The 24,567-nt window shown below is 39.7% G+C and overlaps 2 protein-coding genes across 2 annotated transcripts in view; one reads left to right on the forward strand and one right to left on the reverse strand.

The window, feature by feature from the left end:
* The window catches only part of DNAAF6 (dynein axonemal assembly factor 6), a 79,437-nt gene extending 63,268 nt beyond the window's left edge, over positions 1–16,169 (reverse strand). Inside the window, exons 1-2 of the mRNA XM_007530621.3 lie at positions 16,096–16,169; positions 2,472–2,627 (exon numbers count right to left, since the gene is read on the reverse strand). Of these exons, the coding sequence (XP_007530683.1) occupies positions 2,472–2,624 (153 nt within the window). The 5' untranslated portion in view covers positions 2,625–2,627; positions 16,096–16,169. The remainder of the gene's footprint in view (positions 1–2,471; positions 2,628–16,095) is intronic.
* Positions 16,170–16,316: 147 nt separating this feature from the next.
* The window catches only part of NUP62CL (nucleoporin 62 C-terminal like), a 134,970-nt gene continuing 126,719 nt past the window's right edge, over positions 16,317–24,567 (forward strand). The window contains exon 1 of the mRNA XM_016191500.2: positions 16,317–16,488. The gene's annotated coding sequence lies outside the window, so the exon portion shown is untranslated. The remainder of the gene's footprint in view (positions 16,489–24,567) is intronic.

Consider the following 24,567-nt stretch of genomic DNA (forward strand, 5'->3'; position numbering starts at 1 on the left):
GATTACATGATTGAATATAAAAATAAAAAACACCTGACGATTACTTTTTAAAAGTGTATCATTGGAGTCTCTACCATGAATCCACATTCCATTATCTGTGAAATTTATCATTGCAATTCATGCCATAATATGTGAGTCAGAACATTCTTCATGCAATGTCAATGAAGAGTGGTGAAACTTATTTCCCACATGTCTTAGGATGCCCTTGTGAGTTTAAAAAAAAAAAAAACGTTTTTCTCAATCTTTCACATTCTTAACAATTCATGGTGGGGACAATGTAAATGAACCAACGTGTATGCAATAGTTCTGATGCTGCATTCAGAGAGTGCATTTTCAAAAATCCATCACTCTTGTAACTGTTCCACAGCTCCCAAGTCTATTACATGTTTTTTTTTAATGGAAAGCCATTTCTTTCCTGAAATTTAATGGTTCATTAGAAATATTAATTATTTTCCCACTGTTCAGATCCTCCAGTTCTATATTCCCTAATGATAACTGTACTTCGGTGTCTGAATGACCAATTATCTCGAAATTGCTCATAACCCAGATATACAGAATCATAAGTTATTATAGTAATTTCCCTCTATAAATTGTACAATTTGATGAAAATGATACTAGTCTCTGTTCTCACAAGCATTCATCTTTACCCCAGAAACACCTCTAGACGCAAATAAACAGTAAATACAAGCACCAAGGAAAATAGATTTGTAACTATGGTAAATCTTTACTTTTAAATCTGTTTCAGCTATACCTTTCACTTCCTTTTTAGTAATGATCACTTTTTCAAATACTTAGCTAACTTTATATGTTATAGCATTACCTTTGCTAGGATGTAGCCTACAGAAAATTATCATTCTCTTCAATATTTCAACTAAGCCAGTAAAATGCTTTATGGCGGTGCCAGAAATTGAACCTGACACCACTGAACCTCAGGCGTATGAAAGTCTAGTGTACTATCTCGTGGTTCTATTAAAATTTTATATCCATAGCATGTCTTGATTCTACCTTGTTCCACCTAAGTTTCCCTTGAGGGACAGAAACTCAATACAATGTCAATTAGAGCCACTGAATGAGCTGCCTTTTTTATGTAATACTTGTTTTTCTACTCTATGGTAAAAAAAAAAAATGGGGAGGATAAATCAGTATGTGTATGCTCATAATAGACAGCCAACTCATGGTAAACTGGTTATAACAACATTAATTTCATTAAAATAACACAAATCAGGGATGGAGAGACAGCTCAACAGTCCATTTATTTGCATACTCTAGCACCACATGGAAGCAACACAATGGCACCAGGGAAGCTTTTGTACTGTGGCCTCTCCATATTTTTTTCTCTCTCTGAGTGAATAAGAATACCCTTTCAATGGAGATGGTAAAACAGCACAATGTGATGCCCCGGTTTTGGGGGAAATAAAAAATAAAATAATTTAAATCAAATCTACATATTTTGCTGTGAGATTTTCATCCCACATTTTTGTCTGCCTTCTTATAGGATGTTTGATAATCAAGGTTTACCTGCATACAAGGAGACAAAGTGGAAAACAGGGAGTTACATGAAAACACTGTAATTAGCCACAGTCCTCTGGTTAAAAAAAAAGAAGAAGAGTATGTTATGTGGTCTGGGAGGTGGCACAGTGGAAAAGGCATTGGACTCTCAAGCATGAGGTCCTGAGTTCAGTCTCCAGAAGCACATGTACCAGAATGATGTCTGGTTCTTTCTTTGTCTCCTCCTGTCTTTCTCATAAATAAGTGAAATATTAAAAAAAAACATTGTAATTAATTTGAGGATACTGGGAGTGGTCATGGAATGACCAAAGATTAGTACAGAGAATTTTCTTGTCCAAGATGAAGCCCATCTTGCTGTTGCAAATTTTCCTAGGTTTACTTGTCTTGACATTAAATGCCTTTTAACTAATTTGATAGTTCTATCTGCACATATACCGACATGCCAATTTTAGTAGGCAGAAGCTAGTTTGTCCCATTACTTGGCCCACTATTTTTCTGTTCTGTTTTCTTGTGTACACAAATAAAAACAGTTCAGAGAACTGAATTAGGAAGGTCTAAATCATACTTTCTAAATGGGAAAAAATGTTTCATAAAAATAATGTCTAGGGGGTGGGGAAAAAAAGAAAAATAAATAATGTCTAGGATTAAAAATCCTAGCCACCACTCTTTGTAATGGTTGTCAAGTATGCTTTAGCTGTACATAAAAAATGACAAATATTTTGGAATATGGCTACTGCTACCATAGTTACAGAACTATTTTCCTACTCAGTGTTCAGGTGGTTTAGAAAAAATATAATTAGATTCACTAGGAATGTATAATCTCATACACAATCAGCCCTGAAATCTTCTGTGAATGTATCAAGTGACACCGTCCTGTACTGAAGGTTGAAACAAGTTGTTCACAAATACAATTTAACAACTTAGTGAGAAAAGATCAAATTCATTTGTAAGGATATAACCACCTGTGCTGATTCAAAATCATCCTCTTCTTCAGGATAAAGTAGTTTAGAGAGGGCAGATAGAGCAGAGACTGATGAAATTGTTTCAATTTCCATATTATTAGATTGAATACTTTCAGGTTCCATATTTTCAGATCCCATCTTCTCAGATTCCATATTCTGTGGAAGAAGATAATCAGGGAAGAAGGTTTTCAGTTTTCTATTTTATTTATGGCATGAAGATGTCTTTATAGCCTGGGTCATTTAGTTATTTCTCCTACCATTCAAAAACAAAGTAGTCTCGTGAAACATTCTGTATGTTCAAAACCATGAAAAATGAAGAAACAATTAGTATTATTTTATCTGGAAAGAATTTTGAGCTTTACCATGCCCCAAATATAACTTACTTTTATAGTCAATTGTATCAATTAACACAGAGAATCTGAAATCACATGAACAAGAGTAAAAGCAGGAGTGATGTGATACATAGTATGTAGAGAGCAGTTCCTGGGGAGGATCTAGAAATTGTTACTCCCCTCCCCCTGCTTGAGGAACCGGCTGCCTCTCTAACATATGTTGCAAAACAACCACTGAAGACTGTTTTTGTTTTTCATCTGCTGTTGTAAAAGCAGAAACCTTCCTCGGATTTCCTTCAGTTAGCAAAATAGAGAGACTAACATAGGTGCTTTGTAAAAATGAAGTGATGTCATGTGAACTTTTGGAAAGCAAAGGAAACCTGTAGCTTCCTTTTAACCGTGCTACCTGATAAGATTGTTATAAGGATTGAATCCTTTAATACATCTAAAACATTGCCCAGCACCTACCAAGCTGTCAACCTATGCTATTATTGTCCCTTTAAAAGTAATTTTTCTGGGCATGAATATCACTTGTAATGATGCTGAATTAGTTAATGAAAAATCTCATTACAATGGACTTGCCCAAAGACAGCACACTTGCAATGCATACAGAATGACCTCCAGTTCTGGCACCACAGGGTCCCAACTCTGGGCTAGGTTCAGCTACTATGGTCTCTCCCTCGATCTATTTTTCTCTATTTGAATTTAAAAAGTTGGTCCTGTAGGTGTGAAATTGCACCTCCATGAGACTCTGTTCTCCAAACAAAACAAAACAAAGCAAAATCCCAAACTTGTTATATTGCAAACTAATTAAATTAGAAAAGGTGAACTAAGAGGTGACAAAAGAATCTTCTCTCCCAGTATGGTCTCATATTCTTCTATGGAGATGCATAATTGACCTGGATCAAATAGAGAAGCGCATATTTACATTTTAAAAGTCCTCACTGATTACATATTCATTAAAAATTTACTTAAATTCAAAACAACATTTTCTGAAATATTTCCTCTCTTTGACAGTGAAAAGGCAAAATGAATCCAGATATCAGGCACAATAATATAATTAGTAACTTGACTTAAGATTGTTCAAATGAGGGGGCTGGGTGGTAGCACATCAGGTTAAGCGGGCATGGCACAAAGTGCAAGGACTGAGTAAGGATCCTGGTTTGAGCTCCTGGCTCCTCACCTAGGAGGGTGGAGGTGGGTCGCTTCATAAGCTGTGAGGCAGATCTGCAGATGCATATCTTTTTCTCCCCTCTCTGTCTTCCCCTCCTTTATCAATTTTTCTGTTCTATCCAACAACAATAACAGCAGTGGTAACAATTACAACAAGGCAACAAAATGGGGAAAATGGCTCCCAGGAGCAGTGGATTCATAGTGCAGGCACCAAGCCCCAGAGATAACCCTGGAGGAGGCAAAAAAAAAAAAAAAAAAGATTGCTCAAATGAGAAGAAGTGAAGAAGTTGTTTTTATTAATCTCATACTGACTACCTCATGACGTAATTGCAATGGCAGCATTATGCTCCAGAGTTTGTTAAAAAAATGAAAAGCAGTATAACATATTATTATCTGGCATATAGCGCCAGTATCCTCAGATGCTTAGTTATGAGGCCCATGTGAGCTCAGTGATGGGCAGTGACACTAACCTAGAAGAAGGGTATTCAGAAGTTCCAAACACAACAACTGAGGTAGCTTTCAGAATTGCTATTCGTGCATTTGCATCTGCTTGGCATGGATACTGCAGTGGCAGTTTGGAGCACTGTTTCAGGACTGAAAGGTTGAGGAATCATGTTTTTAGGGAGGCCTATTTAGGACTATAGATGAGTGTGTGAAAGATAGGATCATATTATTGAGGATTGTGGGGAAATTGCTAGCTAGATGAAGGTTCGGGAAATGATTAAGACTCAACACTACAGCTGAAAAAGAAAACTAGTGAGGGGGGAGAGGAAGATGGCGGACTGAGAAGTCGCTAACAGCGAGCACTCTGATCACATCGTCGGCAACGGTAGGATTTTCTGCCTTTAGCAGGCCAGTTAATAAGGGGTGACACCAAAAAGTGAGTACAATTTAATTTGGGTTAAGAATTAGAGTAAAGGTGACACGGACTAGCGGGATTCCAGAATTCCCAGGGCGCCGGGCAAGGCGAGTGCGCCGGGCATTGTCCTCCGCCCGCCCAGGAAGGCGGCTCCTCCGCCGGTTGCAGAGCGCGGCGGGCAGAGGACCCGGAGAGAGCACTTTAGCTCGGGGGCTTTCTCTTGGGAGTCTCCAGGGTCCACCGCGGCCCTGAGAGCGGATCCAAAGACTTCTTGAGTATAGCTCTCATTGGATCAAAGGATTTGGAGCTAGTTTTCATTTTTGAGAAATCCTTTAAAAAAGTCTGGAGGGGGGGGTTTCCCGGAAGATGGCGGACTGAGAAGCGGCTAGCCTTGGAGCTCCGGACACATCTCGTGTAAACAATAGGATTTTCTGCCTTTAGCAGGCCAGCCAATAAGGGGCCATAGCGGTGACACCAAGGAGGTGTCTATAACTTAATTTGGGTTAAGAATTAGAATAGGGGAAAAAATTCTCTTTTCTTCCTTTTAATTTTCAAGCATACATCCTTCCCGCCGCCGCCCCCCCCCATAAGCAGTGCCTGGGACCAGCTACTAGCAGGATACCCCATACCACCAAACAGGGTGTTTTTTTTTTTTTTAACTCACTGATACACATTTGGGAAGTTCCTCGCACTGCTCTTTAATTACAACCCTTCTTCTTATCTTCTCCCTTTTCTCTCTCTTCTCTCTCTCTCTCTCTCTTTATTTATTTATTTATTTATTTTTATCTTGTCATACACTTCTTTCTTCTTTGCCTTTCTGAATTTGTGAATTACTTTGGGGAAGAAATCTGACCCAGAGTGGACTCTCTATGTGTGTATCTCTGCTCTAGTTCCCTTTACACTCTTGTTACCCCTAGAATATACACTGGATAGTAGATTTGCATAACTGTCTATTCTTGCTATCCTCTCTTTCTTTTCTCTTTCTCCACTGGGATTTGGTTACTATTTTTTCACGGACTGGAGAAATTTTTTGGCTAACTGGTAACGATTAAACTCCTTCAATACTTACTTCAGTTGCTACTGTAATTCCGGAGGTTGGTGAGTGCAATTGTCATAAAGGTATTTAGTACAGTGTTACTTGTGCTCAAAACACAACAACTGAGGAACAACAGAGGATTAAAAAAAAATAAAGAGAGAAACACATAAATAAAAAAATGGGTAGATTAAAAACAAATAAAACTGCTACCCCAATGAATGAAGACAAGAGCCCAGAAGAAACCACAAATCAGTCAGAAGTAACCATAGATAAGAAAAGTATGCAAGCAATAATAAACTTATTAATCACAGAAATGAAAACAACATTGGAGGAAAGGAATGGCAGTATTAGGGAAACAACAGTTGAGACCCCCAAGGAAAATACTGATTATCTTGAGACAATTAGAGAACTGAAAGCTGAAATAGCTGTAATGAAGAAAGAAGCTGAGGCAAGGGAAAGCAGACTAACAGAAGCAGAAAACAGAATTAGTCAGACAGAGGATGAGTTAGAGAAAACTAAGAAAGAGGTGAAAGAGCTTAAAAAGAGATTGAGAGACACTGAAAACAACAACAGAGACATATGGGATGATCTCAAAAGAAGTAACATTCGTATAATTGGCCTGCCAGAGGAAGAAAGAGAGGAAGGGGAAGCAAACATTCTAGAGGAAATAATACAAGAAAATTTCCCAGACCTGAATATCAGAAAGGATATCAAGGTGCAAGAGGCCCAGAGAGTACCAAACAGAATCAACCCAGACCTGAAAACACCAAGACACATCATAGTCACAAAGAGAAGAAGTAAGGATAAAGAAAGGATCCTAAAGGCTGCAAGAGAGAAACAAAAAGTCACATACAGGGGAAAACCCATAAGACTCTCTGCAGATTTCTCAACTCAAACTCTAAAAGCCAGAAGGGAGTGGCAAGATATCTATCGAGCCCTGAATGAAAAAGGGTTTCAACCAAGGATAATATATCCTGCTAGACTTTCATTCAAGCTAGATGGAGGGATCAAAACCTTCTTAGACAAACAACAGTTAAAGGAGGCAACTATCACCAAGCCGGCCCTGAAAGACGTACTAAAAGACCTCTTATAAACAAGAACATCACTATAATACTTGTAATATATCAGAGTAAACAAATTGTTTTTTAGAACAATGGCACTACAATACATTAAATCCATAATATCAATAAATGTCAATGGCTTAAACTCACCCATCAAAAGGCACAGGGTGGGGGGATGGATCAGAAAACATAACCCAACCATATGCTGCTTGCAAGAATCCCATCTGTCACAACAAGATAAACACAGACTTAAAGTGAAAGGATGGAAAACTATCATACAGGCTAACGGTCCACAAAAAAGGGCAGGAACAGCCATTCTCATCTCAGACACGATAGATTTTAAATAAAATAAAGTAATAAAAGATAGGCAAGGACATTACATAATGATTAGAGGATCAATCAGCCAAGAAGACTTAACAATTATTAACATCTATGCACCCAACGAGGGACCATCTAAATACATTAAACACCTATTGAAAGAATTTCAAAAATACATCAATAGTAATACAATAATAGTGGGAGACTTCAATAGCCCACTCTCACACTTAGACAGATCAACAAAGCAGAGAACCAATAAAGATACAAGAGAATTGAATGAAGAGATTGACAGACTAGACCTCTTGGAAATTTTCAGACTCCTCCACCCCAAAAAACTGGAATACACCTTCTTTTCAAATCCACACAACACATACTCAAGGATAGACCACATGTTAGGCCACAAAGACAGCATCAATAAATTCAAGAGCATTGAAATCATTGTAAGTATCTTCTCAGACCACAGTGGAGTAAAACTAACTTTTAACAACAAACGGAAAATTATTAAAAAACATAGAATTTGGAAACTAAACAACATGCTCCTTAAGAACCACTGGGTCAGAGACTCACTCAAACAGGAAATTCAAATGTTCCTGGAAACTAATGAAAATGAAGACACAACATATCAAAATATTTGGGACACAGCGAAAGCAGTACTGAGAGGGAAACTTATAGCCATACAATCACATATTAAACACCAAGAAGAAGCCCAAATGAATGACCTTACTACACACCTCAAGGACTTAGAGGAAGAGGAACAAAGGAACCCTAAAGCAACCAGAAGGACAGAAATCACTAAAGTTAGAGCAGAAATAAACAACATCGAAAATAAAAGAACCATACAAAAGATCAATGAAGCCAAATGTTGGTTCTTTGAAAGATTAAACAAAATTGACAAACCCCTAGCCAGACTCAACAAACAAAAAATAGAGAAGACTCAAATTAATAGAATTGTAAACGATGCAGGAGATATCACAACTGACACCACAGAAATCCAGAGAATTCTGCGAAACTTCTATAAAGAACTATATGCCACCAAGCTAGAGAATCTGGAAGAAATGGAATAATTCCTAGAAACCTATGCACTTCCAAAACTGAACCAAGAAGAACTACAAAATCTAAATGCACCAATCACAGACAAAGAAATTGAAGCCGTTATTAAGAATCTCCCCAACAACAAAAGTCCTGGACCAGATGGCTTCACAAATGAATTCTACAAAACTTTCAGGAAACAGTTAATACCCATACTTCTTAAGCTATTCCATAAGATTGAAGAAACAGGAATACTCCCTTCCACCTTTTATGAAGCCAACATCACCCTGATACCAAAAGCTGATAGGGACAGAACAAAAAAGGAAAACTACAGACCAATATCTCTGATGAACATAGATGCCAAAATATTAAACAAGATCTTGGCCAACCGGTTACAGCAACACATCAAAAAGATTGTTCATCATGACCAAGTGGGATTCATCCCAGGAATGCAAGGCTGGTTCAACATCTGTAAATCAATCAGTGTCATTCATCACATCAATAAAAGCAAAGCCAAAAACCACATGATTATCTCAATAGATGCAGAGAAATCCTTTGACAAAATCCAACACCCATTCATGCTCAAAACTCTACAGAAAATGGGAATAGATGGGAAATTCCTCAAGATAGTGGAGTCTATATATAGCAAACCTACAGCCAACATCATACTCAATGGAGAGAAGCTGAAATCATTCCCCCTCAGATCGGGGACTAGACAGGGCTGTCCACTGTCACCGTTACTCTTCAACATAGTATTGGAAGTTCTTGCCATAGCAATCAGGCAAGAGAAAGAAATCAAAGGGATACAGATTGGAAGGGAAGAAGTCAAGCTCTCACTATTTGCAGATGATATGATAGTATACATAGAAAGACCTAAAGAATCCAGTAGAAAATTACTGGAAGTTGTTAGGCAATATAGCAAGGTATCAGGCTACAAAATCAATGTACAAAAATCAGTGGCATTTCTTTATGCAAACACTAAATCTGAAGAAGAAGACATTCAGAAATCACTCCCATTTACTGTTTCAGCAAATCAATCAAATACCTAGGAATAAAGTTGACCAAAGAAGTGAAAGACTTGTATATGAAAACTATGAGTCGCTACTCAAGGAGATAGAAACTGATACCAAGAAATGGAAAGATATCCCATGCTCATGGATTGGAAGAATAAATATCATCAAAATGAATATTCTCCCCAGAGCCACATACAAATTTAATGCAATACCCATCAAAGTTCCACCAGGCTTCTTTAAGAGAATAGAACAAACACAATCATTTATCTGGAACCTGAAAAAACCTAGAATTGCCAAAACCATCTTAAGGAAAAGAAACAGAAATGGAGGCATCACACTCCCTGACCTTAAACTATATTATAAAGCCATCATCATCCAAACAGCATGGTACTGGAACAAAAATAGGCATACAGACCAGTGGAACAGAATTGAAAGCCCAGAAGTAAATCCCAACACCTATGGGCATCTAATCTTTGATAAGGGGGCCTAAAGCATTAAATGGAAGAAGGAGACTCTCTTCAATAAATGGTGCTGGGAAAACTGGGTTGAAACATGCAGAAGAATGAAATTGAACCACTTTATCTCACCAGAAACAAAAATCAACTCCGAATGGATCAAAGACCTAGATGTCAGACCAGAAACAATCAAATACTTAGAGGAAAACATTGGTAAAACACTTTCCCACCTACACCTCAAGGACATCTTTGATGAATCAAACCCAATTGCAAGGAAGACCAAAGCAGAAACAAACCAATGGGACTACATCAAATTGAAAAGCTTCTGCACATCCAAAGAAACTATTAAACAAACAGAGAGACCCCTCACAGAATGGGAGAAGATCTTCACATGCCAGACATCAGACAAGAAACTAATAACCAAAATATATAAAGAGCTCAGCAAACTTAGCCGCAAAAAAGCAAATGACCCCATCCAAAAATGGACAGAGGAAATGAACAAAACATTCACCACAGAGGAGATCCAAAAGGCTAACAAACATATAAAAAATTGCTCTAGGTCACTGATTATCAGAGAAATGCAAATCAAGACAACACTAAGATACCACCTCACTCCTGTAAGAATGGCATACATCAAAAAGGACAGCAGCAACAAATGCTGGAGAGGATGTGGGGACAGAGGAACCTTTTTACATTGCTGGTGGGAATGTAAATTGGTACAGCCTCTGTGGAGAGCAGTCTGGAAAACCCTCAGAAGGCTAGACATGGACCTTCCATATGACCCAATAATTCCTCTCCTGGGGTTATACCCCAAGGACTCCATAACACCCAACCAAAAAGAGGTGTGTACTCCTATGTTCATAGCAGCACAATTCATAATAGCTAAAACCTGGACGCAACCCAGGTGCCCAACACCAGATGAGTGGCTGAGAAAGCTGTGGTATATATACACAATGGAATACTATGCAGCTATCAAGAACAATGAACCCACCTTCTCTGACCCATCTTGGACAGAGCTAGAAGGAATTATGTTAAGTAAACTAAGTCAGAAAGATAAAGATGAGTATGGGATGATCCCACTCATCAACAGAAGCTGACTAAGAAGATCTGAAAGGGAAACTAAAAGCAGGACCTGATCAAATTGTAAGTAGGGCACCAAAGTAAAAACCCAGTGGTGAGGGGTAGGCATGTAGCTTCCTGGGCCAGTGGGGGGTGGGAGTGGGTGGGAGGGATGGGTCACAGTCCTTTGGTGGTGGGAATGGTGTTTATGTACACTCCTAGCAAAATGTAGACATATAAATCAGTAGCCAATTAATATGAGAGGGGGAAATCAATTGTATGTCTCAAAGTTTCTCAAAAGACAAACTGAATCTTTTTAATATATAGGCTATGTATTTGATATACGGACTCTCTCAAAAGCCTAGACCAAGTAGATTAGAAGCTTCCAATAGCACAGCTATATACAAGATACTGGGTACTGTACAGCAAACCATAACAAAGGGACTTTTCAAAGTTAACCCAATTAACAAATAATGTGATGATAATATTAACTATTGATTGTCTTTTTGAACCCTAAGACAGCAGGAACCTCACATCTTCACTATAGAGCCCCTACTTCCCCCAGTCCTGGAACCCTTGGATAGGGCCCACTTTCCCGTATGCATCTCCCAATCCAAACCAAATAACATTGCATCTGCCGATCACAACCTAACCAAAGCAACAATTGCTACCTCAACATGCTTCACCTCAGAATGTATCCAGAGACTTCACATGTGGAATGACAACCCTTCAGCTTCATTACTCGGGTGAGACCTTTCCTTTAATAGTACACTCTAATTTCATCTCAGGTAGTTCACTTTCTAACAAAGTCCCATAACCTAGATATACACCAGTTTCTGTGAGAGAGAGCTTATGTGCACACGTATCCATAAACTACTGCAAAATATATACCTGAAAGCAGGACTACACTAGAGTTTGCAGTGAGTACCTCCCTAACACTTCCTCTCCACTATTCCAAGCTTGGGATCCATGATTGCTCAACAAATTGTTTGGCTTCATATGTTAACTCTCTTTTCAATCACCAGGTTCCAGATGCCACCAGGATGCTGGCTAGGCTTCCCTGGATTGAAGACCCCACCAATGTGTCCTGGAGCTCAGCTTCCCCAGAGTCACACCCTACTAGGGAAAGAGAGAGGCAGACTGGGGGTATGGACCGACCAGTCAACGCCCATGTTCAGCGGGGAAGCAATTACAGAAGCCAGACCTTCTACCTCCTGCAACCCTCAACGACCCTGGGTCCATGCTCCCAGAGGGATAGAGAATGGGAAAGCTACCATGGGAGGGGGTGGGTTATGGGGATTGGGTGTTGGGAATTGTGTGGAGTTGTACCCCTCCTACCTTATGCTTTTGTTCACTAATCCTTTCTTAAATAAAAAATTAAAAAAAAAAAAGAAAAAGAAAACTAGTCATTGCATCAGAGACTTTGTCATGTTGTCTGGGCAGCCACAGTGGAAATTGTGAAGGAAGCTGCTCTGTAGTGGCTACACCAGATACTGGATTTAGGGAAATCAGATTAGTTCTAAATCCTCACCAGTTGGGAAAGAACTTGGTCTTGGTTGCATTAGGTAAGAAGCAGGATAGCATCGGCAGTGGGACTTTAAAATCCCTGAAGACTGAATATCTTCAATAAATAAGCAGAGCTGGTACATAGTCAGCAGTTGGTGAATACTGAATGAAGCAGAATCAAATTCATACAAATGTTGCATTCCAAAATAGTAGTCCCTTTGGAAGGTTATATACTGAAATAAATTATCCTATCGATGCTCATGATATTTTGAAATTTACTTCAGATGTGTCACTAAGAAAATAGGAATTATTATATCACTCACTTTTATTACACATCAGATTTATTTCCACTTGATCTCCAGAAAATTCCAGATATCACATCTGCTTTCAACATATGAAGATTTGCTACTTTGAGGATATTCAAAATAATGTGTTATAAGCCTCAAGGCAATTCTAAAATACACTCAAAAGTAATTTGTGCAATAATAGCCATAAGAGAATAAGTAGATAAGCTTCCTAAGTGACTACTTTGAAGGGGGATGCCTCTCCTAGGGATGTCTATGTTGGAGTGCATTTGTTAAACAAAATCTTCAGGAAAAAAAAACTATATCTGAAGCATATTAGAAAGTGGACTTCCGGGGAGTCGGGCTGTAGTGCAGCGGGCTAAGCGCAGGTGGTGCAAAGCACAAGGACCCGCGTAAGGATGCTGGTTCGAACTCCGGCTCCCCACCTTCAGGGGAGTCACTTCACAGGCGGTGAAGCAGGTCTGCAGGTGTCTATCTTTCTCTCCTCCTCTCTGTCTTCCCCTCCCTCTCTCTATTTCTCTCTGTCCTATCCAACAACGACAACAACAATAATAACTACAACAATAAAACAACAAGGGCAACAAAAGGGAATAAATAAATTAAATAAATATAAAAAAAAATAAAGTGGACTTCCTAAATCCCAAATTCTGCTGGCATAAAATGGTGCATATTCATACTTAATTAAATGGGAGTGGAAACATCATAATGAAATTTACACTTTTACGAAAACTATTCGTGTCACATATAAGCATAAAGTAAATAATAAATCATGGCATAAATATAAATATGTATAAATGGGGGCCGGCCAGGCGGTAGCGCAGCAGGCAGCAGGTTAAGTGCACATGGCGCAAAGAGCAAGGACTGGTGTAAGAAGCCTGGCTCCAACCCCACCCCGCCCCCACTTGCAGGGTCGTCGCTTCACAAGCGGTAAAACAGGTCTGCAGGTGTCTTTCTCTCCCCCTCTCTGTCTCCCCTCCTTTCTCCGTTTCTCTCTGTCCTATCCAACAACGACAGCAGTAACAACAACAATAACAACAATGACGACAAACAAGGGCATCAGAAGGGAAAAAATAGCCTCCAGGAGCAGTGGGTTCAGAGTACAGGCACTGAGCCCCAGTAATAACCCTGGGAAAAAAAAAGAAAAATGAAATGAAATGAAATAAAATAATATAAATGAACTTTATCTTGAGTGTGATTATCAGGATATTGATATAACCCTTCAAGATATATCCTCAAGTTATTTTACTGTCCTTTCCTCCTATTATTCTCAAGGATAGATTCTGCATTTTTTAACACTGAACTACTTATTTAAAACCTTACAATCTCCTTCCTTTAGGCCTTTGAATGTATTTTTCTTTCTGCCTAGGCTACCCTGGCAGCATTGTGTAGTGTTTCAACAAAAGAAAAAAAATTCTGGAGCTATACTGCCTATGTTTGAATCTGGCATTGTCACTTAAATAGACCAAGAATAAATTTAGGCTAAGGAAAGTGTAAGTGGGGGCTTCACTGCAAGTAAAAATATCACCAAATCTTTTGAGCTATTGTTACATAAAAAAGCAAAGTTTTTAGGCCCCTGATCCCCCCCCCCGTTATTGTTATTCTCTCTTACAAGGTCAATTCTAAGGCAGCATTTCTGAGAATCTCTTTGAGCCCCTCATGTCAAACTTCATCAACTAAGGGAATCTTTTCTGATACCAGTCACAATTTTGATACAGACACTGCAAAACCAGTTCATTCCCAAAGCAATGGACATGATTTAGAGACTAAGCAAGCTCAATCAGGTTGGCTCCAGGCACATGACACTTAAGCAATATTGATTAACCCAAGATTAAGTTAGAGTCTGGTTGCAAAATCTGGGGTCTTCATTTCTACTTTTTTGACTGCATCCACACTGTCAATTGAGATGGTTATTTGACTGCAACTCATTTGGGGATAAATTCTAAGTTAAAATAGTTCTGAATAAAAGTATTTTCAAAAAGAAACAATATTTCATTAATTCAAGTAGATAAAGTAAATGAAGTCAGGATAACAACAACCAGCAAATAATAATCTTGGAGAACTTGTTTGAGTAAATATATATTCCTACGTAAATTACTTTTTTTCAGAAGAGTGATTTTAAAATATTCTAAATCCATTCTCTTTGATATATCAAGCATTTCTTCCACAACTTTATTTATATAATGCTTTATTCAGAAATTCCTGAACAAATATTCTTGTGAAAACCGATGTCAACATTATCTCAGTCTATGTTTAAATTAGAATTAAATTGTAATATACTTGGATACTGTGCTATTAAGCTGTTTGTGAACACAATTCATTTAGATTTTATCTTTAGATCACTAAAATTAAGTTCCTTTTTAGAAACTGCCACTGCAAATGCCATACCCTAAGTAACTGTGGAATTACTAGTGTACTTGTTAAAATTAAACAAAAATCAGTAAATTAAAGCTTTTAGAAACACATGGAATTCTTCATAAGCCCTGAAGGCCAGGAAATGAGACTCTTTTGACTTCATCTTTCCTCTATTCTTGTGTATCTTAGCTAGACGTTATATATTCGCCCGAAAGTCTTTGTTTCATTCTCATATTCTGCTTGTATCTAAAAACGGAGTTGAAGTAGCAAACTGTCTATTATTTTGAAATGTCAAAGGACTATTTATTTGTTGTTATGTTGGTTTTGATTTGAAACAGCTTCTGTACTGAATCCTCATAACAATAGGAATCATTTAGAAGTGAGACCCACCATCCCTGGATAAACTTGATTCTCTCCTCTCTCAGATTTTATATACAGTTTCTTAACCTTTAGACAGACTCAGTCCAATGACTCATAATAGTGACTTATGATACAGGCATATTTGAGTAGCCAGTTTGTTAGGTACAAGTAGTCTTTGAACACTAAGCTCCAGCCCACTAAGTACAGTCTGACTGCTTTTCACTCCCCAACGGTTTTCTGAACTATGCCCGTTTAAGCCCTCAGGCCATAGTGTTTACATGGTTGCCTGCGGGATAGGTCTTTTTTTTTTTTTCAATGTGAAAACAGGCCCTCTAAAAATATCCCAAGCTAGGAATAAATCATGACTGTATAGGTGAAACAGTAAATACATCTTGGAGTACCCAGATCTATAACTTTAAAGAAATAAAATCATGTCCTGTCCCTAGTTGTGTATGAGACTCAAAGGCAACAAGGAGTCTTCACTTGTTCATTTTGGCCTTTGACAGTCGCTAAGCATCCATTCCTGGTGTGATAAAACTGCCTCTCATGGCCCTATATAACGAGTTTTGTTTAAATAGTGCCCTACTTCTAACGTCTAGTGCAGGAGAATTTCCAGACCGGGTCACCCTGCAACTTTGGGGCATTTGGGGGTCATCTCTCAGAGTTAGCAGATTCCGGGGATCTCCCTATTTTTTTTTTTTTCTGATAGCCACGGGCGCCTAAAGACCCGGTCGTTTTTCCCACCCGAAGGTTAGGGTTTCCTCACCTGGGTCAGTTTTCCGGTAGCTGGCTAAGGCTCCAAAATAGACTGCAGAGAGGCCAGTGTCTCTGCGTTGCCTAGGTAACAACTTTGCTTTCCCCGCCCCCTACACCACCTGTGGGGTCCCGCTTGACTTTCTGGACCAATGACAGAAGAGCCTCTTTTGAGATAACAGCAGAATCAACCAATTGGAGTGCGTGCCAGTCGGGGCCAATGACCCGCCTTTCCCAGTTTACTGGGTCGACCCCGTGGAATCCTCCTTCGGGTCATCGTCACTCCAGCGAAAATCTGCCCACCGCGGAGGCCGTTTCTTCACGACCTTTGTAGGCCCTGCCCGGTGTCTCGGCAGGCCAGCCATTGACTTTGTCGTTAGGAGTGTGAGCTGCAGCTGCCAGTGAGGTAAGTTCCCAGGGTCGCTTTTTCATTTCTTTTTTTTATTTCGTTTTCTCTCTTTCTTTCTTTCTTTCTTTCTTTCTTTCTTTCTCTCTCTCATTCTCTCATTCTTTCTTTCTCTCCCTCTCTCTCTCTCTCTCTCTCTCTCTCTCTTTCACACTTGAATTTCCAGGTCTGTTGACTCCTTGGTCGATCCCAAGCCGCGGATGGAGGAGTAGGCTAGGTGGCCCCGGTGGTGTGGGGAGGGCACCGCTGCCTGTCTACTCGCACTTGGCCCCCACAGTTCCTCCACTGGGTCCTTAGTTCTTCTGTGTGTGTGTGTGTGTGTGTGTGTGTGTGTGTGTGTGTGTGTGTGTGTGTGTCTGAGTGTGTCTGTGTGTGTGTGGTGTCGGTTGAGACTGTGATTTCCACCCTTTCCAGTCCGTGTGTGTGTGTGTGTGTGTGTGTGTGTGTGTGTGTGTGTGTGTGTGGTGTGGTTGAGACTGATTTCCACCCTTTCCAGTCCCAATCCCCCCAAGGGGTAGCCCCTCCCCCCTTTCCAATCGCCACGTGGGGTGATTCACTCCCTGGAACTTCTGGGACCCACTGCCCTGCTTTGCCCTACTTGGAGCAGAAAAAGGCTGGCGCGCTGCCAGCTTTGGTGTTGCTGTTGCTGCTGCTGCTGCTGCTACTGCTTAGCGAGCTTGGTGCCTTCACTTCAGCTACAGATACAGTTCTGACCCGGGTTTCCCACCACTCCCCGTGCTTTGCCTGTTAACTAAAAGGGAGTGGGGGTGGGGCTGGGTAATCTATCTTTGGACTGTTCGGATCTCATAGACTGTTCCAGATTAGGTCACTGCATGCATTTCTCGACGCATTCAGGGCTTGGAGAAGGGAGAAAATGGTTCTTTTGGGCCGTTTCTAGGTGGAATTCGATGACGAATTAACTGAACTGCTCATCTTTTCTGCTCTGTTTTTCTAGCTTCACACCAGCTAGTGGAGGGGATAGTCAAGCTTAAATTACTTGTGCTCTCTACTTGTTATTACACATGGTAAACAACAAAACTGATATAAAATATTAAAGTTACTAGCTAAAATTTTCTTATTGCCCTTTTTTTTTGGTTGACTATACTCTAATCCTCCTCATTTAGTGTATGTGATCAGAGTTTGCCTTGAATTTTATTTTTGGGGAGCTCGGTATAATTTCAGTTATGTTATGTTGTCTTGCTTCATCATCATCACCACCATCCTCCTCCTCATTATTTCTGTCCTGCCTTCTTGTGTAATTTCTCTAACTCATTTACTATCTAGCCAGTGATTTTCACCTTTTGGCTGTGACTCAGTAACAAACAATACATTGTGACCCACTATATCATTCACAATATATAGCTGGTAGCAATTTTGCAGAAATGGTACTACACAGTTTACCCTACTATTTTCCCATTACATTAAAAAATGTTTTAGACCACAACGTACTGATGCATTGTCACTCACAGTTTTCTTTATTTTTTTTTGTTAAAGATTTTGTTTGTTTATTAATGAGGAAGATAGGAGGAGAGAAAGAACCAGATTATCACTTTGGTACATTTGCTGCCGGGGATTGAACTCCGGAACTCATGCTTGAGAATCCAATGCTTTATCCATTGTTCCACCTCCCAAACCACTCACTCACAGTTTTCAAAACACTGGATTTAGACCTTTTTTTATATATATGTATAATATATTTATATATATATATATAATATATATAATATATTTTTTATTTTCCCTTTTGTTGCCCTTGTTATTTTTTGTTGTAGTTATTATTATTGTTGTTATTGATGTCATCATTGTTAGATAGGACAAAAATGGAGAGAGGAGGGGAAGTCAGAGAGAGGGAGAGAAAGAGAGACACCTGCAGACCTCTTTCACCGCCTGTGAAGCAGCTCCCCTGCAGGTGTGGAGCCAGGGGCTGGAACCCGGATTCTTTTTTTTTTTTTCCTGGTTCTGAGTCCTACAACTTTATTTATTTATATTTTTTAATTTATTTTTTATTTAAGAAAGGACAAATTAACAAAACCATAGGGTAGGAGGGGTACAACTCCACACAATTCCCACCACCCAATCTCCATTCTTAAGCCAGTCTTTTCGCTTTGCGCCACGTAGCTTAATCCGCTGCACTACCGCCCTACTCCAGACCTTTGGTTTTTTAATTTCTGTTTGTTTAGGAATTATTTGGGAAATTTGATAAAAATGACCATTTCTCGATTTTACTCCGGGAATTATTTATCAATGGAAAAACTCTAGATAATGATTCATATAGAATATTTTACGTGCTTTATACAGTGGTAGATGCACAGTATTTAATGAATGATAGCTTTGTGGCTGAATGATGACTCATTCCGTGGAATACTATGTGCCCAGACTGGGGTTCAAGCCTCTGATCCCCACCTGTGGAGGTGGGGGTGGAGGGGGCTTCACAAGCAGTGGAGCAGTGCTTCAACTGTTTCCCCTCTTCTCTTTCCCTTCCTGTTTCTGGAAAAATAATTTTCTTAGGAAAAAAATTTATGTTTCTTTTTAGGAATAAAAAGCTGTACAAATCACTTAAAATGGGAGACGGGCAGTAGCACAGTGCGTTAAGCGCACGTGGCGCAAAGCGCAAGGACCAGCGTAAGGATCCTGGTTCAAGCCCCAGGCTCCACACCTGCAGGGGAGCCGCTTCACAGGCGGAGAAGCAGGTCTTCAGGCGTCCATCTTTCTCTCCTCCTGTCTTCCCCTCCTCTCTCCATTTCTCTCTGTCCTGTCTAACAACGACATCATTATCAACAACAACAACAACTACAATAAACGGGTAACAAAAGGGAAAATAAATAAACACATAAATTTTAAAAATCCCTTAAAAATATAGTCTTTCTTTAGGATTATCTTTCAGATTTGACTCACCCCTGGAAATGTGGAGTTCAATGCCAAGCACTTTTTGTGGAGTTCAATGGCAAGCACTTTTCCTACGGTTGAGGAGGTAGGGAGTTACTTGAGTACGTGAACTAAATGGAGTCTTCATGCACTTCACTTTCACAGAGAATTCCATAAAGTTGGTTATGGTTCTGTATCTGGCCTGGGGGAATGATGTCAGCAGTGGATTACAAAGAATAGAATTTTCTGGTTAAAGCCGACCAGGTCTAGTGGCAGAAGTTAAAACGGGCACAGAACGTTCCTGACTTGCTAGTCTTTTTTTTTTCTCCCAATTTTTATTTTTTCTTTGTTGCTGCCAGGGTTACCACTGAGGCTCCCTGCCTGCACTATGAATCCACCACTCCCAGCATCCATTTTGCCCCTCCCCCCCTTTTAAATTTTCTTTTCCATTTAACTGAATAGGATAGCAAGAAATTGAGATGTGATGGACAAAGAGAGTGAGAGAAAGATAGTCACCCTCAGACATGCTTTACTACTTGTGAAGTGTCCCCACTGTAGGTGGGGAGCTCTGGGAGCTTGCACATAGTAAGGTGTGTGCTTGTGTGCCACTGCCTGCCTGGCCTCTGATTTGCTTATTCTAATATCTGCCTTTTAAGTGATAGTTTGTGGATTATAGCTATGTAGATAGAATATATTCTGATGGATTCTATAATGTATAAATGAACTATTTTTAGACTAAGCCATTAAACAAGCATTATAAATTCATGGTGAAAAATTTCCACCTCATTTGTATTACCAAACTAATAACTAGTATTTCTGTCCCCTTCCTATCATATGCATTATTTTCACATAATGGTGGTCCTTGTTTATATAATCTGTTCCTTTTACTTATCACTGTTATGGGGATTTTTCTATGTTCCTGATAGTATTTTTTTTTTCATGATTGATAACTGCCTAATTTACTCAGCCCAGCAAAACGAACAACAGATTCATTTTCACTCATTCCAGGTTATTCACATGACTGTAAAGTCTTGGTTATTTCAAAATATATATATTGCCTACAGGGTTATCACTCAGGCTGGGGCTGGGCCACTAGGAATCCACTACTTCTGGTAGCCATTTTTTGTCGTTTTATTGGATAGGACAGAGAAATTTAAAGGGGAGGGGATAATAGGGGGAGAAAAAGACACTTGCAGACCTGCTTCACCACTTGTGAAGCAATGCCCCCTGCAGGTGGGGAGCCAGAGCTCCAACCATGTGCACTTAACCCAGTGCACCTCCACCCCCACCCCATTATTCGGTTTTTAAAACTTTATTGCCACCAGGGTTGTCATTGGAAGTCAATGCCTACACTAGGAATCCACCACTCCTGGTGACTTTTTTTTTGGATAGAGACAAAGAAACAGAGGGAATGGGTAGGGAGAAGAGAGAGAGGAAGAGAGACAACTGCAGCTCTTGTGAAGTTCTCAGTCCCATCCTCCCACCCCACCATTGGGAAGAACAGAGTTTTTACTTCCTTGGGGTGCAGGAAGTTATTCACCCCAATATGCTGGTTTTGTGCTTCTGTGTGCTAAAGCAGTAGTGATTATTTCTATTCTTCATACATATAAGTTAGGATGAGTGTTTTTTTTTAATCTTCCAGATTTATTTTTGGGACTCTGTGCCTGAATGATTCTACTGCTCCTGGCAGATGTTTCTTTCTTTTAGATAAAGGGTGAGAAACCAAAAGGGCAAGACGGTAGAGAAGCAAAGACATCGCATCATTGCTATACTGCTTGTGAAGCGTCCCCTGTGCAGGTGCTTCCATTTAGTGGGGTGATGTGGCTCAAACCCGGATCCGCCTGCATGTTTAAATGTGTACTGTACTGGGGGAGTCGGCTCGCTCCCCCAAATGTATTTTTTTAAAAATATTTATTTTATTTATTTATTCCCCTTTTTGTTGCCCTTGTTGTTTTATTGTTGTAGTTATTATTGTTGTTGTCGTTGTTGGATAGGACAGAGAGAAATTGAAAGAGGAAGGGAAGACAGAGAGGAGGAGAGAAAGATAGACACCTGCAGACCTGCTTCACCGCCTGTGAAGCAACTCCCCTGCAGGTGGGGAGCCGGGGTTCGAACCGGGATCCTTATGCCGGTCCTTGTGCTTTGCGCCACCTGCGCTTAGCCCGCTGCACTATAGCCCGACTCCCCCAAATGTATTTTTTAAAACCAATAGTATTATAACTGGCAAGACACCTCACCTGGGAGGGTGCCTTCTTTTCCATGTACATGGTCCATTTTGGAGTCCAGTCCCCACTACATTAAAAAAAAAAAAAAAGCTTCTCTCGGGTCCCGGGCGGTAGTGCATCAGTTTAAGCGCACATAGTCAGAAGGCATGGGAAGGATCCCATTGGAGTGATCAGCTACCCACCTGCAGGGGGGTTGCTTCACAAGTGGTGAAGCAGGTGTCTGTCTTTCCCTCCTCCACTCTCAATTTCTCTATGTACTACCAAAAAAAGGGGAGGGGGAGTCGGGCCATAGCGCAGCGGGTGAAGCGCACCTGGTGCAAAGCTCAAGGACCAGCGATCCGGGTTTGGGCCCCCAAGCCCCGGGTTCGGGCTCGGCTCCCCACCTGCAGGGGGCATTGCTTCACAAGTGGTGAAGTAGGTCTGTAGGTGTCTTATCTTTCTTTCCCCTCTCTGTCTTCCCCTCCTCTCTCCATTTCTCTCTGTCCTGTCCAACAACAATAATAATAACTACAACAATAAAACAACAAGGGCGATAAAAGGGATTAAGTAACTAACTAAATAAATATTTTTAAAAATATTGTGGTCCGGAAGGTGGCGCAGTAGATAAAGCACTGGATTCTCAACCATGAGATCCTGAGTTCATTTCCTGGCAGCACATGTACCAGAGTGATTTCTGGTTCTTTCCTCTCTCTCCGCCTCTTTCTCATGAATAAATAAATAAATAATTATAAAAAATCTTTTTTAAAAATGAATTCTCTCTGCTGTGGTTTCTTTCGTGCTGCCTTTCTCTCTGTCTGAAAACTCACCCAGAGTGGTGAAACCCCGACAACAATAGAAAAATAAACTAATAAAAAAGAAATTTTCAAAATGATTTACTTTAAAAATTATATGAATCACAGCAGATGCACGTGTCATAATAACACATGCTAATTAGCTTTTTTAAACTGAATATCCCTTTTGAAATTACACGAGTGTGTGTTCATCTGTAATTTAGATTTTTTTTTTTTTGCTTTGTGCCTGCACCACAAATCCACTGCTCCTGGAGGCAATTTTCTCTCCCTTGTTACCCTGGTTGTTTTTTTTTTTTATCGTTGTTGTGGTTATTATTATCGTTGCCATTGATGTCATTTTTTTTTGACAGGACAGAGAGAAATGGAGAGAGATGGGGTAGACAGAGGGGGGAGAGAAAGACAGACACCTGCAGACCTGCTTCACCACCTGTGAAAGGACTCCCCTGCAGGTGGGGAGCCGGGGGCTCAAACCGGGATCCTTATGGTGGTCCCTGCGGTTTGCGCCACGTACACTCAACCCCCCTCCCTGCCGCCCCACCGCCCGACCCCATAGAATTTTTTTTTATAAAGAATCCAATTAAGTTGACTAAGAGAGTAAAAGCTGTAAGTGGCACATCTCCCTTTTCAAAATACTCATGTTGTCCTACTTCCCTGCCTTTCTAAAGCATTGATGATTTGTTCCTCGTTTTATTTCTGATGGGAAAAATATAGACTATTGACACCATCATCTTTGTAACCACTGGAGTTAACAATTGACATTTTTATCATATTTTATTTATCTATTTTTAATGGACTTCAACATTACAGCTGCCTCTTAGTTTCATTTTCTTCCCATTCTAGCAATAATTGCTTGTTTGAAGTTGGTATATTTTCCTATCTACGTTTATAAATGCACTCAAATTTAGATGACCAGAAATGATTTGTAATATATTGTTTTGTATTTCATTTAACAGTTTCATAATTAGTATATTATACTTCCTCTCCTACAGCTTTTTTGGGTCAGCTTTATAAACATAAGGATTATCCTAACTTTTCAGAGGCAGATACTTGATAGTCTTTTATCTTCAGCACGAAACACTGAGATAAGTGAGATTTTTTTTAAAAAAACAAACTCAAAGTTCTATTAGCCAGATCTATTTTCCTTGTAAAACAGTAGTTTGGGGAGTCAGGCTGTAGCACAGCGGGTTAAGCGCAAGTGGCGTAAAGCACAAGGACCAGCATAAGGATCCAGGTTCCTAAGGATCCTGGTTCGAGCTCCTGGCTCCCCATCTGCAGGGTAGTTGCTTCACAGGTGGTGAAGCAGGTCTTCACATGTCTTTCTCTCCCACTCTCTGTCTTCCCATACTCTCTCCATTTCTCTCTTTCCTATCTAACAATGACAACAATAATAACTACAACAACAGTAAAAAACAAGGTCAACAAAAGGGAAAATAAATAAGTAAATAGAAAAACACCAGTAGTTTGGGGATCTTTAATGATCACTACTACTTGCATGCTTGTTTTAGGTTTTTATGACTACCATGCTTCAGAAGTTTATTGAGATAGATAGGTAGATAGACAGACAGACAGACAGGCCAGAGCAGCATTTTGGCATTTGGCATACTGGGATTACATTACTCATGGTAAGTCCTAAACTCAACAGCTTTGTCACCTCCTGAATAGCAGTCATCCTTGTCTCCTCCTCCTCCTCCTCTTCCTTCTTCTTTGTAGATTTCATAATGGTAATATTGTTCTTCACTTTATTATTGGATTAAAGTACAGATGTTGACACAAGTACAATTTCTCATCTCAGGAAAAGTATTTACATATTTCCCCAGTGTTTTGAGAGTTTGAAAGTGTTTTTGCATCTAAATACTATACATCTATTGTTATTATTGCCTAGTTCTTTCAAATGTTTTACTTTCTTCTTTCTAGTCCTTCCCAGAATTCTGTTCTTCTTGCCCTTGGTATTTTTTTTTCCAAACCTGTCTCCCTACTTCTACAATCCACCCTCTTGAGCTCATCTCAGTTTCTCCAAGACATTCCTTTTCTAGAGTATTGCCACTTGCCTTTTAGTCCCTTCATGGTTTTTTCCTTTTCTTTCATTTTCTATTTTTAAAAGATTTTTTAAATTTATTTATGAGAAAGATATGAGGAGAGAGAGAGAACCAGACATCACTCTGGTACATGTGCTGCTGGGGATTTAACTCAGGACCTCA

This window comes from Erinaceus europaeus, chromosome X (assembly GCF_950295315.1).
Source record: "Erinaceus europaeus chromosome X, mEriEur2.1, whole genome shotgun sequence".
In the NCBI taxonomy this organism is placed as follows: domain Eukaryota; kingdom Metazoa; phylum Chordata; class Mammalia; order Eulipotyphla; family Erinaceidae; genus Erinaceus; species Erinaceus europaeus.